The sequence below is a fragment of the Notolepis coatsorum genome, assembly GCF_963971535.1.
Source record: "Notolepis coatsorum genome assembly, chromosome: 2".
In the NCBI taxonomy this organism is placed as follows: Eukaryota; Metazoa; Chordata; class Actinopteri; order Aulopiformes; family Paralepididae; genus Notolepis; species Notolepis coatsorum.
Window position 1 is genome coordinate 133,731,943 of NC_140166.1, and position 15,143 is coordinate 133,747,085.

The following is a 15,143-nucleotide window of genomic DNA, read 5'->3' on the forward strand; positions in this document are numbered from 1 at the left end:
CCTGATCTAATGTCACTGGGTTCTGTGGCGTCGGCTCATGCAGTGATGTGAAATACCTGCGTTCTATCAGTCTCTCAGGCATAGAGGTGGCGTTGGCACGTGTTACGACCTGCTATAACCTCCCGACTTCCACCGTTCCCTATAGCTTGAAGCTGAAATGGCCACCATGTCACAAACATAAATACAGGAAAACGAAAAGAAAAAGGCTTAAAAAAAAAAAAAATTTGATCAAAATTACAATATAAAAATCTTGTGCATTACAGAATATCTCGTCGTTAGATCTCTCCACATTTCATTCTTTAGATATCACAGCAATCTATACACGATAACACAAAATACGCACAATATCCCAGAGCAAGTCCAGTCCCATAATAATGACACACGTCCCGGTCTCTCATCTTCATGACCCGCTCTCGCTCGCTGCAGCCTTTAGTCTCTCTAATATCTATTATTACTGTGTATTTTATTATTATTGTCACCGTCATCGCTATTATCACTATTATTATTGTATGTTATTAACAACATGATTTAGCTGTGCCATATGGAGTAAAAGCAGGTAAAAGGCAACATAGAAAGAGGCGGTTTTTAAAGGTTTGGACTAGGCCCCGAGAAGAGTCCCTGAGGGACACCACATTTTGGCAGAGTGAGTGCAAAGCCCTCTCCAGGTGGGAGGGTTCCAGCGCGTCCCTCGCCCAACAACCCCCCCGCCCCCCGCCTCTCCACCTTGTTGGCACGTGGCTCCCCCTTCGTCAGGGAGAAAATACTGCATCTGTTCCTCGGCCCCCACCCGCCGCAGCTCCCCCCCTCCCTCAGTTTTATAGTGAAAGCCGTGTGGTGAAATAGAGGGATAGGGAGGAGGAGGAGTGGAGGTCCTGTTTTCAGTCCGTGTTTCCAGGTCATCCCTGATTATCTGTACAGTACATTCACAAACAGGAAGAGAGGGGGTCGTCTGTTTTAGGGAGCAGGCCCCCCCCTCCCCCCACTCTCTGCTTTTGCCAGAGACTCTGCCGGTTGGCAATTAAGTGCTTCACTGTCCAGGAGGACGGGGACACTAGGGCCGGTGAAACCTGGAGGAACAGAGGGCATCACATCAATTATCACAGCTGATTAACACTTTCAGTGCCGGCCATTACCACTTTGATTGCCACTCATGAGTTTTCTCGGATTTATAATAGTTATGTTGAAAGCCACTCACGAGATTTCTCTGAATTTTTTAAGCGATCTGAAATCATATTGCATCACGCGAGCCTACCCTAGCCTACCCAAGAGCCGCCGGCGATCAGATGTGGAAAAAAGCGCCCCCTATCGTCTCCCAGATGACATCAGGGATTTTGGAATGGACTCAATGAAAATGGATGGGGAAAAAAATCCTGTACTCCACATTTTCCAGTCCACTGATGCAGCCGGGGTTACCAGAGTTCATTATGGATCCTCTGAGCGCCGCGGATCATGAGTTCTACTGTATACACGTTAGATCTATACACTTATCGATTTTTTCGAATGGTGATCAGGAATTGGAATATACCAGTTGGATACCATCTGATGTCAGGTAAGGAATCTATGTTATCAGTGTTAGGATAATCAGACTCGTTTTGATGAAGATATAAGCTGTTTTGTGAAATGTGCTCTATCGGTTTCACTGTAAAATCCATGAGGAAATGAAAACGGCTATTATCAGCGCGCGGCTCGAATGGGCGTGCGTGTACGTATAATATTCATCATCTAGCGTTTATTTGAAAACTATTCATAAATAGGCCGACAAATATCAACGTTCTGGAATATTCCAGTAAAAGACGATTATCACAGAATGGCCCAGAATGGGCTGTTTTTTACCTCAAAACGGGTGCTTTTCAAAATGCTCTCAAACGGAAATGAAGTGATAAAAAACCAATCTGCCTCGACAGCACTGACTGGAAAATGATTCTTTGATAAGCGACGGGCAGATTAGACACATAAAACATTAAAACATAGATTAGGCGATATTAACGTTAACATTGAAGTGGATGGTGGCATTCAAGCACTAAGTCGTGCGCCCCCTGGTGGCACTGAAAGTGTTAACGTGGTAAAGCATGGTTAAATGCCACCAGCCACTTCAATGATAGCGTTGTGAACGCATAATATCTGTCTTAAATTATGGCTATGTGTCTAATCTGCCTGTCAGATTATCAATGACTTGTTTGCAGTCAACATTGTCGAAACGGATTGTTTTTTTAATCGGTTCATTTCCGTTTTATAGCATTTTGAAAAGCCCTTGTTTTCAAGGAAAATATAAAGATTCTGTGATAAAAGGCATTTACTGGAATATTCTGGAATACACAAACACGTTGTCATTTTTCTGCCTATTTATGAATCGTTTTCAAATAAACGCTAGATTATCGATAGTATATGTGTACTTATGCACGCTATAGAGGCGGGCTGAAAAATCGATTCTCTCATTTCCTCATCAGCGATCACAGCCACACATAGGGCAAACACTTATATATCGCTGTGAAAATAGCTCTGATTATCCTAAGACTGGTCAAATAGATTCCTTACCTTAGATCAGATGTTATCCAAAAAGATTATTCCAATTCCTGATCGCCATTCCAAATATCGATCACGCTTATTGATTACAGTGCTGGGTAAATAAAATTAGGAAACTGGCCACCCCCCCTTCGTCAGTGTAAAGTAATGGGGTGCAGTTACATAGGGAGAGACGATAGGGGGCGGTATCTTCCCAATTGAGCTCAGAGAGACTCTGCAGCACTAACCCGAGGCTCGATTGATGAAATATGAATTAAAATCGCCAATAAAAAAAACAACAACAACATACAAACGCTATATAGCGTCGGGGGCACTCAAAGGTCGGCATGAACTAACGACAAAACGCGTCCGTGGCACTCAATGTGTTTTTATTAGCGATTTCCATTCATATTTCATCAATCTAGCCTCACGTTACCACTAGAACTCTCTCTGAGCTCCATTGGGAAAATACCGCCCCCTATCGTCTCTCCGGATGGTATTGCACCCCATTGGAATGGACTGAATGAAACGCATGGGAAAAAAAGAATCCGGAATCCACATTTTACTTGTCAGACATGTAACCGGAGACGATCCCAGTCATTGCTCACTATCAGAACAGCGGAGAATACGTGTTTCCAGTACCCAGCGTTGGATCAATAAACGCAATCGATATTTGGAATGGCGATCAGGAATTGGAATAATCTTTTTGGAGAACATCTGATCTGAGGTAAGGAATCTATTTGACCAGAATTGGGATAATCAGAGCTATTTTCACAGATATATCAACGTGTCCCGTATGTGTGTATGTGTGTGTGTGTGCGATCAGGAAATAAGATAATCGATTTTTCAGCCAGCTTCTATAGCGTGCATAAGTACACATATACTATCGATAATCTAGCGTTTATTTGAAAACGATTCATAAATAGGCTGAAAAATGACAACGTATTTTGTGTATTCCAGTGTATTACAGTAAAGCGCGATTCCTGCAGAATCTTTATTTTCTTCTGAAACTTAAAAAAAAATAGCGTTTTTCAAAATGGTATAAAACGGAAATGAACCGATTAAAAAACAATCCGTTTCGACAATGTTGACTGCAAACAAGTCATTGATAAGCGACGGTCATATTAGACACATAGCCATAATTTAAGATATCGTTTGTGCGTTCACAAATGTGAGCGTTCTGTCATTCAATAGACCGTTGGCACGCAACAGGGTTCAAAGGCACTGCATGGCTGGCACGGAAAGTGTTAATATGTACAGTGATACAGGTATAAAGACACTATGGTAGTCATACTGGACAGCAATGCAACTAGTAAGAGTAGGTAAGGGATATGTACAGATATAGATATAGTACTATGATTACAGAGTAGGGCAGTTGTAGACAGTGAAAGCAGTAGGTAGGTATAAACTGAGTATAGTTCGAAGTAATGCAGATGTACCTTGTGTAGATCCGACTGTCCTCGTGGACCTCCATTTCAGAGCTCTTGTAGTCGTTGAGCTCTTTCCGAATGGCAGCCTAGAAAAAAAATGGGAATACAGTGAGACGTACGTCAGTTGACCTACCTCAAGCCCCGCCCTCTTTTCCTGATCCTCCGGTCACAACTGTTGCTTAGTTTGTCTCGAGGGAGGCAACGATCGTGATTGGAGGATCGAGAAAAGAGGGCAAGGTTTGAGATGGGTCAGTTAAGTAGGGGCTTAACCCTTTCACTACCACACTACATAAGTTAACCCTTTCACTACCACACTACATAAGGTTAACCTTTTGACTACCACACTACATAAGTTAACCCCTTCACTACCACACTACATAAGTTAACCCATTCACTACCACACTACAGGTTAACCCTTTGACTACCACACTACAGAAGGTTAACCCTTTCACTACCACACTACAGAAACCCTTTCACTCCCACATTACAGGTTAACCCTTTCACTACCACACTACAGACGGTTAACCCTTTCACTACCACACTACAGACGGTTAACCCTTTCACTACCACTACATAAACCATTTCACTCCCACACTAGACGGTTAACCCTTTCACTACCACACTACAGAAGGTTAACCGTTTGACTACCACACTACAGAAGGTTAACCCTTTCACTACCACACTACAGAAACCCTTTCACTCCCACATTACAGGTAAACCCTTTCACTACCACACTACAGACGGTTAACCCTTTCACTACCACACTACATAAAGTTAATCCTTTCACTACCATACTACAGAAGGTTAACCCTTTCACTACCACACTACATAAGGTTAACCCTTTCACTACCACACTACATAAGGTTAACCCTTTAACTAACCGTCTGTAGTGTGGCAGTGAAAGGGTTAACCGGCTCGTCAGTGGGTCTTCTGGAGACGAGAATGAGACGGAGTACCTTATCTGCAGGAGTCAGCTTGGTCCACGGCTTGTCTGCTCTGCGATCATAGTCGTGGGCGTTTGTGACCTCCACGTACTCGTGGAATGTCAGGATCTTCCTCGCTTGTAGCTCAGCAACTGTGGGTCTTTGACTCAGCTACAGTAGAGAGAAAGTAAGCACAAGGTGACAAATCAGTTGACAAATACATTATTTACATGTAGGATGGTGTGTGTGTGTGTTTCAAGTTTTGTTTTATTTAGGGCGGCTGGGTGGCGCAGCGGACATTGCGCTCGTCACCAACGCAAGAGACACCGGGTTCGAATCCGGCTGTCGGTGTTGCCTCCGGCTTTGGCCGGCCGTCATACTAACTCAATTGGCAGAGTTAGCGGGTGGGAAGTCAATGGGTGGCAATCTGGACGTTGTGGACAGCGACTCCTACAGGTCGGTTGGGGCGCCTGTACAGCAGAGACAGGAAAATGGCGAGGGCAGTGTGAGTCTCCTACACGTTACTCCTCGCCAAATGAGAGTCCGCGCTGGCAGGTGAAAAGATGCGACTGGCTGCCTGCACATGTATCGGAGGGGACACATGACGGGCTTATATCCTCCCTACAACCGGCCAGTGGGGGGCACATGCAAGCAACGTTCAAGACAGGGGAGGGGAGAATTGGCACGGCTAAATTGGGATGGGAGAAAAATTGAAAAAGGAGGAGAAAAAGTAGATAACGTTTTGTTTTATTTGTCTTGTATAAACTTACGTTAGTGTGAAATGCTTGGTTCTGTATGAGCCCCCTGGGATTGTGCTTCATACAGTAAAAAAAAGTTAAAAGAATAGAGTCCAAACACCATACAAAATATACAATATACAAACTAAAGTACAAAATGCAAACTGCTCAAATTAAGTGTGTCTGTAAGTGTGTGTGTGTGTGTGTGTGTGTGTGTGTGTGTGTGTGTGTGTGTGTGTGTGTGTGTGTGTGTGATGTCCATACCTTCCTAGTCAGCCTCCGCTTGATCTCTCTGACTTCAGCTTGTCTGTCAGCCGGATTCTTGGCTGGAGAGAGTGAGAGTGAGAGTGAGAGTGAGAGAGAGCGAGAGCGAGAGAGAGAGAGAGAGAGAGAGAGAGAGAGAGAGAGAGAGAGAGAGAGAGAGAAGGGGAGAAAACTAATATAAATTTGGTCCCAACATGAAGAACTGTCTTTGGCTGCAGAAAAGGTGACTTTTGCTTTAGATTCACATTTTAAACCGTCAGAAAGGGTGCACTTGTTCTGTTTCAAATCGTCAGAAAGGGTGCACTTGTTCTGTTTCAAACCGTCAGAAAGGGTGCACTTGTACCTTGCAAGGGCCCACATGTGGGCCCTCTTGAGGACGATTTGCCCACCGGCACTTTGGCAACCACTAGTGGCTCAGGTGTGTAATACAATATATATATATCGAATTAAAGCCCCATTTGTTTCCTGTCGATAGTCCTTTCAGGTGACAAAATCCGTTCAGCGGTTCTCGAGTTACATGCCGATATTTGAGGCTTGCGCAAAGTACACGGTATTGCGCAAATACTACTCCCCACTCTTGGGGCTCTAGTTCAGTCAATCGTTTGGCGATCTCGAAAATTATTGGACAGGGTTGTAGCCTAGATGTAGGAATCAGGGATCTAGGTGAAAAGTTATGAGCGAAAACAGGAAGAGAAAAACCGCAGAATGAATTGAAGTCTATGAGAAAACAGAGCTTTTCTTTTGTACACAGTTTAGCAAAATCACTCCTAATCACTAATTTCTGAACGGATCTTTATGAAATTTGGACATGTACTACATAAGACTTCAGGCCATACTAAGCCACATGAACTTCTGGGGAAATACTACATCAGACCGTCAAACCGTCAGGGTCCACTTGTTCTGTTTTAAACCGTCAGAAATGGTGCACTTGTTCTTACATCAATTGTTAAATTCACGTCTATCTCACTTCTAATCAAGTTGTGAAGAAATGGTGTAAGAATCTATTCTACATGTGACCTCATTCATATAAATAATAGTAATAAATAATAGAATACAGACCGTCATCTGCACCTTTGTTTACACTGTTTATCCTGATCATATTTCTATATTCAGAGTTAATTATATTGTTTACACTGTTTATCTTTCTCATATTTTTATATTTAGAATTAATTATATTGTTTATACTGTTTATTTCTCTCATATTTTTATATTCAGTTCCATTTTTATCGCCTATATTTAAGTCTTTCTACTATTACCCTGACCATACCTGTACCGCCCCTCCCCCTCCCCCAAGCTGCTATGACACTATGATGCTATGATGCTGAATTTCCCCAAGGGGATCAATAAAGGAATATCTTATCTTATCAAAGGCTCTGGTTTACTAAAATTCTCAAAGGGACATTTTACTTGAGTGAGACGTAATGTAAATGTATGTAAATGTGATGGAGAGACTATTCTTTAAAGAAAGGAATGAGGAGGTTGGTTTACGTAAGAAAAAGGTGAGGATTAACAGACACTTACGTTGAAGAGAAAGGTGAGGAAGAACAGACACTTACATCGAAGAGAAAGGTGAGGAAGAACAGACACTTACGTCGAAGATAAGGATAAGGATGAACAGACACTAACGTCGAAGAGAAGGATGAGGATGAACAGACACTTACGTTGAAGAGAAAGGTGAGGAAGAACAGACACTTACGTCGAAGAGAAAGGTGAGGAAGAACAGACACTTACGTCGAAGATAAGGATGAGGATGAACAGACACTAACGTCGAAGAGAAGGATGAGGATGAACAGACACTTACGTTGAAGAGAAAGGTGAGGAAGAACAGACACTTACGTTGAAGGATGTTTCTTTGCTCCAACTCCTCAGCAGAAGGTCTCTGGCTTAGTCGTCTAGGGGGGGGGGGGGGGGGGGGGGGGGGCAGAATACTATTTTTATACACTTTCATCACTCATCATTCTGACAAAAATCTAGGCCATCTAAGAAGCTGTCCTTTGATAGCTCCTTTCAATGAGCAATGGCTATTTTCAGCTGAAACCACAATCATCAGTGCCAGTGCAATCATTATTAGATTAGATTTCATTAGATTACATTAGATTCAAATGTATTGTCATCATACAGCACAAGTACAGTACAACAAAAATAAGTTTGGCATCCAACCAGAGTGCAAATGTAACAGTAAACTGGATATAAAATATATAAATCAGTACTACTGAGTATAGTGCTAATCAGATGTATGAACAGAGCGTAACTAGTAAGAGTGGGTAAGGGATATATTATGTACAGATATAGATATAGTATATACACATATAGATATAGTATCTACAGATATGTACAGATATAGATATAGTATATACAGATATAGATATAGTATCTACAGATATGTACAGATATAGATATAGTATCTACAGATATGTAAAACGGATTATATGTACAGACAGATAGAGCACCATGATGTGTTTGTCATTGCATTCCTGGCCAAATTCCCAATCAGGTCTCTGACATCAAGGCCACCTATTGTGTAGTGTGATGTGTGCCGGGTGCCAGTGTATGGCAGCCATTGAGCCTGCATAGCCCAAGGTTGGGTGCTACACAGTGGCGGTGAAGGAGGCCATTTCCACCCTACATTGTGGGGAGCGCTTTGAGTGTCTAGAAAAGCGCTATATAAATGCAGGGTTCCCACAGACATTGCTAAATGAAATTCAAGGACTTTTAAGTACTTTTCCAAGCACTATTTTTCATTTTCAAGGATGTCACTCGAAGGATACAATTCACTTTAAATCCTGTTTTTTTTAAAAGCATCTTCTTGGCCTGCTTGCCAGCTAGAGCGAGCTAGAGCATCACACGCGAATAAATGAGGAAAAGCAGTTGGAGCACGCGAGACGATTTCTTAATTCAGAACAATTTGATCATGGATGAACAAAACATTCAACGCGAATAGTTGATTTGAATTTCAAGGACTTTTAAGCACCTTGTCAAGAAATGGGCTGTTTTCAAGGAATTCCAGACATTGACTTTTTCTGGGTAAAAAATCAAGCACTTTAAGCACTTCAAGGTAATTATCGATAACTGCGTGATATCGAAAAGTGGCGTCACATATCGATATATTTGCATACCGGTATGTAAAAAAATATATTTAATTTAAATATATATATTTTTAAATACTTTATACTATACTAAAATACTAGGTCTTGTGGCATGTTTTAGTTCAAACATCCCCATTTCATGTAAATTCAGTTGAATTGCAACTCACTGTGCATTCAATATGCAGTGCACTCCTCCATCACATCCAGAGACCACCGACTAGGGCTGGGCGATATGGCCTCTAAATGATATTGCGATATATTTTGGCTATATCGCGATACACGATATATATCGTGATACACGATATATATCGTGATATTTTTACATTTCCTCTAAAGCACTTAAAAAAATTAAATAAAATACAGTCACGCCAACATGATGATTCTAGTAGTCCCTGCAACATATGTCTGCATTAAACCATTCTTTATTTATACTGTACTGTAGTCATTAGTGGTGGTTTCTATTAGAACATTTTATTTTGCAAAAGGGGTAAATCTTCCACCACTGTAGGGGATCTGTCAGCATCAACAGACAACTCCGTTTCAACCCGCTCTCTCTGTGATGTGGCAGCAGAGGGCGCCGTTGCCCTTTTGATTGGATATGGATTTCTCTCCGTTGTTTACTTTTTTTGTCATACGGGATCGCTTTTGAAAATGAAGAAGCCAGAGTCATTTGCATCTGGGCTGGTTGCTTTGACTTTAGAGTTTCACGCACTCTTCATTTTGTAGTGGGTGTATTTTTAAATGGTGGAACAAATTGGTGGTACTGCTACCTTTTGTGGCAACGGGTTTGCTCTGCTGCATATTTTGCAGGTAACCGTCTCAACATCTTCCTTGCGGTAACCAAACCACCGCCAGACGACGGATCCAGTACTGTTCTTTTTTGGAACCAGTTCATCCGCCTCGGCAGTGGCACCGGCTCCATCTTCCATTGTCGTTTCGGAATAAATAAAATAAATAACTCGCTAAACTCTTCTTTCCTCATTCCCCGTCTCCTCCAAACAACATGTGCACTGAGCCGCTGACTTGGCACCGCCTCTCTGTCTCTGTGTGTGTGTGTGTGACGTAGAGTGGGCGGGCCGCGGGTGTGTGAGAGAGAGGAAAGCAGGAGTCTGCACTCTGACTGCAGCGCTTCTCGAGGAAAGCACTGCGAGTGTCTCTCGGCCGCGGGCGGCGCCATATAAACTAATACTCGATGTTCGCGATATAGTACAGTACTACATCTCAGGTAGAACAATCCGCGATACATCGAGTATACTCGATATATCGCCCACCCCTACCACCGACTATAAAATGAGAAGAATCACTGTGGTAGTTTTGAATGGGGAAATCTGTAACACTAAAGATGGCGGCAACAACAAAGAATTGCTGCAAAATAAACATACATTTGCTGTTTAAATAATAATAAAAGATATATATTTTTTATACTAATACAAATATCTATATTTATCGATAATTTGGTCCCGATTTATCGATTCTTCGAAATGGCATATCGTCTCAGCCTTACATTAATTATTATTATTATTATGATTATTGCCTCGTCAGTGCAGTTCCGATCTGTGTGCGGATGGCCTCCCACTGTTCCCTGCTCTGCCACGTCAGGCCGGTCTGTCCCGGAGGGTGGTCGTCCCTGGTGCTCCTGGCCTGGATGAACCGGTCCCTCTCTGGGGCGCAGGGACGACTGCTCAGCTTCAGAGCCAAGGTGTCCTTCCTCTTCACCCTGCAGGCCAAGGCGCCTGGGTACAGAGCCAAGCAGAGACACACATACTCAAAGTAAGTACACAAATACACACACACACTTGAAACACACATGTTTGTTTTTATATATAAGGCCATCCTAGGGAAGCTTCCCCTATATCTTTCCAATCTAATTAGCTTTGCCTCTCTAGCAGCTACCATACCAGGTCCACAAGATGGCTACTTTAAAAAAACACAAGAATACACACTGAACTACGTAGGAAGAACAGCTTTTTCAAGCTTCGCACCTTTGGCATGGAATGGGCTACAGGACCATATCCACTTAGATACCCTGGTCTCTCTCTGCGAATTTAAATCTGTATTACATAACTTCCTACAAGAAGAATGTCGCTGCTTTCTGTAGTCGGGTCCCAACTAGAAAACTGTAAAATTACTGTATTACCCTGTATTTTACTGTCATACACTTTTACTATTATGTAGACATGTAGTTTTTGTGTTTACATGTGATGTATTGTATATTGTATACATGCACTTTTATTATGTTCTTGTGTGATGTATCGCACATTTTATTGCTGTCTGATATATTGCAAATGTTATTGCTGTCATCTTGGCCAGGTCTCCCTTGCAAAATAGATCTTGTATCTCAATGGGACTTCCTGGTTAAATAAAGGTTACATAAATAAATAAAAAGTACATACTTTAAAAAAAAACTGTCTTCCATCCATGCACTGTTCCACTAATTAATCTCCCTTGCCTATATTACTACCTACTGTACTAATATGTCTCTACTACAATGCACTCAACACTGCAGCGCCCAAGTTTCAACACTGTTTGATGAACATTGTTACTCAGTTGATAGTTGTACCCTTCCTTCGTGCCGACCTGTCGCACAGAACTTGTAAGTCGCTTTGGATAAAAGTCGAAATGCCTAAATGTAAATGTAAAAGTCGTGTAAGAACGAGGACACAGTGTCACAGATGCAAAGTGCGTTTCCTGTGAGCCGTCACTAAGAGCAGAGCAGCTGAAAGCGTCTAGATTATATTATGCGTATTGTCTTCGGGTGGCAGATGGTCCTGCATTAATCAAACTCTATGACCTTTACATGACTATTCAATTACACAAATCCCATGACTGGTATTTGGGTGAATAACTTGTTCTTGCTTTAGTTGGCTACAGCGACCACTTTGTACGTACAAGGGAATGTGTAATTTGGGTCATAATTCCCTCAAAGCTACATAGATCTACCAGCTTGATGTTAAAATACTTGAATCTTTGAAAAGCAGATTATGAAAAAATTACTTTTCTAGGCCTGGAAACGAGTGTTTGAGGTTTTCCAAAATTGCAGGATGTTGCACATCTGCAGTCTATCATTCTGCCTTTCGATTTATTACTGGTGACAGATAAGATACCCACCGCTGTGTCTTTTATGGGAAGGTTGGATGTCCTTCTCTGGTTGAGAGGCGTAACTATCATTGGTATTTGTTTATTTCTAAAGCCCTTAAACTTAAACCTCCCTCTTACATCACAACACTGTTGGAATGGAATCTTGGAACCTATTCTACACGTTCAAATGACTGGTTGGTTCTTAGGGTTCCGCCAGTTTGCTCTGAACTAGGAATAACTGCCTTTTCCTTTGATGCTTCCAACACCTGGAATACCCTCCAGCTGACTCTGAAGCTGAAGGTTCTTGCTGCGTTTAAAAGTATGATCTCAGACCACCGTGTGTCGACTTGTAACCGTCTTAGCTGATCTTTTATTGTTTATTCTTATCTATTGTGCCTGTATGTATGAAATCGCTGATAAAACTGTGTCATGTCTTGTAAACCTCGTCGCTGTAAATGAGGGTAACCTCAGTGTCTTACGAGTTGAAATAAAGGTCTGAAATGTTCAACTTGCACATGTAATGTAACACAGCAAGGACGCAACATTCAAACCAGTACAACATACATGACACAATGTGAAAATCACATGAAAGAAAATACTGAACTGTAATGGACTAAGATCAACAACATCCACACTAACCCTCTACATGTTATTCAGACCAACGGACCAATATCTGACCAATATCTGAAAGGAAGAAAAATACTAACCGTCTTACTGTCCTCTACTGTCATGCACTCTTCCTAATATACGAACATACACTCAACACTGTAGCACTCAAGTCTGAACACTTTGATGAACATGGTTACTCAGCTGATAGAGTTGAGTACCCTTCCTTCCTGCTGACTTGTCGTACAGAACTTGTAAGTCGCTTTGGATAAAAGCATCAGCTAAATGATTAAATGTAAATGTAAAATGCAACGGCGCCACTAAGAACAATGCTACCGATACAAATCCAGTGTGCGTTTGAGAATCTAAACTCGGAAGTAGGGCTGTCCCCGACTAAGGATTTGTATAGTCGACTTGTAGTCGCCAAAATTAGCCGATAGTCGACTATTAGTCGACTATGAAAGAAAATAGTAAAAGAAAAAAAAAGAAAAAATCTTTTTTTTATCATTCCATTTGGGCTGTAATGTCTGAAGGAGTCGACGGAAGGCTTCTGCTCTGCGAAAGCATGCAATTGGTCCACTGATGGATACATCTTGATATTTGTCTAGTCGAGTGTGTTCATTAGATGGGTGAAATCCTCTTTCAGTGCCTCTGTGCCTGTTTTCTTAGGCAGTTAGCCTCTGGTATGTGTGCCATTAGCGTTAGCCACGCTTCTAGGCCTCTTTTCTTTTGGAAATAACGATAAAAAAAAAACATAAAAAAAAACATAATAATTAAAAAAAAATTGCATTAGACTAAGAGGTTGGCAGTCGACTACGGCTCCTTTCGATCGATTAGTCGACTATTCGACTAATAAGGGTCAGCCCTACTCGGAAGCGGGAACTCTTTTAGCAAAAAAGAAAAAGGGAAGCGTACTGATCGGGGGCTCGTCCTCATCCTCTGAGTCTTCGTCCTTGTAGAGCACAGGGCCGTCCGAGTCGCTGTCCTCCCTGTGCCTGTCCTCCTCCTCGTCCTCCTCCTCCTCGCTGCTGGTGGGGCCCTCGGGGATCACGCTGACGCCGGGCTCCCCGATCAGGCACCTGCGGCTCCTGGGCTCCAGCTCCGGCTGAGGGATCTCCCCGTCGTACTCCTCCTCCTCCTCATCCTCGTCGTCGTCGTCGTCATCCTCCTCCTCCGAGTAGTCGTCCTCGGCTCTGACGGGAAGACGGTTTAGTTTATTTAGCACATTTAAAAGACGTACAAAGAACAAATACAATGATGTTAATAGATCGGTGTATTTCAGAAAATACATTAAACACAAACAAAAACATTATGTTATTATACATATTGAAGACAATGAAAATAACTGTATAAATCACAGAGGGAAGGGACAGAAATACTGATGGAACATAGATAAGAAATATGTTTTCTATCTACGTTTGATCTTGGTCAATTATGAACTTAAAATTGTATTGCTTTATTTTGATAGTTATTCCAATCAATCGTGCCCTTGTATTTGAAAGAAAACTAGTATGTGTACGGAATGGAAATTAAGACATGACTACAAAAACATTTCATATATTTAATATTATTTCATCTCCCGACAGCCAGGCTGCCCCCCCCCCCCCCCAAAGAAATGAACACCTGTGCAAATTAAATGTAAGACTTTTTAATGCCTTATAAGGCCTTCAATTGAGTTGTACTTTACGAGTACTGATGGTGAGAGTACTACTACTTACTACCCTGTACTGATGGTGAGAGTACTTAATACCCTGTACTGATGGTGAGAGTACTGATAGTGAGAGTACTGATGGAGTACTGATGGTGAGAGTACTGATAGTGCGAGTACTGATGGAGTACTGATGGCGAGAGTAATGATGGAGTACTGATGGAGTACTGATGGAGTACTGATGGAGTACTGATGGAGTACTGATGATGTAGTACTGATAGTGAGAGTATTGATGGAGTACTGATGGTGAGAGTACTGATAGTGAGAGTACTACTGATGGAGTACTGATGGTGAGAGTACTGATAGTGAGAGTACTGATGGAGTACTGATGGTGAGAGTACTGATAGTGAGAGTACTGATGGAGTACTGATGGTGAGAGTAATGATGGTGTACTGATGGAGTACTGATGGAGTACTGATGGAGTACTGATGGAGTAATGATGGAGTACTGATGGAGTAATGATGGAGTACTGATGGAGTACTGATGGAGTACTGATGATGGAGTACTGGTGGAGTAATGATGGAGTACTGATGGAGTAATGATGATGGAGTACTGATGGAGTACTGGTGGAGTACTGATGGAGTACTGATGGTGAGCGTACTGATGGAGTAATGATGGAGTACTGATGGTGAGAGTACTGATGGAGTACTGATGGTGAGAGTACTGATGGAGTAATGATGGTGTACTGATGGTGAGAGTACTGATGGAGTACTGATGGAGTAATTATGTAGTACTGATGGAGTACTGATGGAGTACTGATGGAGTAATGATGGAGTACTGATGGAGTACTGATGGAGTACTGATGGTGA

The 15,143-nt window shown here is 42.1% G+C and overlaps 1 protein-coding gene across 1 annotated transcript in view; it reads right to left on the reverse strand.

The window, feature by feature from the left end:
• Positions 1-850: 850 nt before the first annotated feature.
• The window catches only part of phactr4b (phosphatase and actin regulator 4b), a gene marked incomplete at its 5' end in the record, with an annotated part of 89,178 nt that continues 74,885 nt past the window's right edge, over positions 851-15,143 (reverse strand). The window contains 7 exon segments of the mRNA XM_084308309.1: positions 851-1,067; positions 3,942-4,018; positions 4,889-5,026; positions 5,857-5,918; positions 7,693-7,748; positions 10,477-10,675; positions 13,542-13,819. Coding sequence (XP_084164435.1) covers positions 1,052-1,067; positions 3,942-4,018; positions 4,889-5,026; positions 5,857-5,918; positions 7,693-7,748; positions 10,477-10,675; positions 13,542-13,819 — 826 coding nt within the window. The 3' untranslated portion in view covers positions 851-1,051.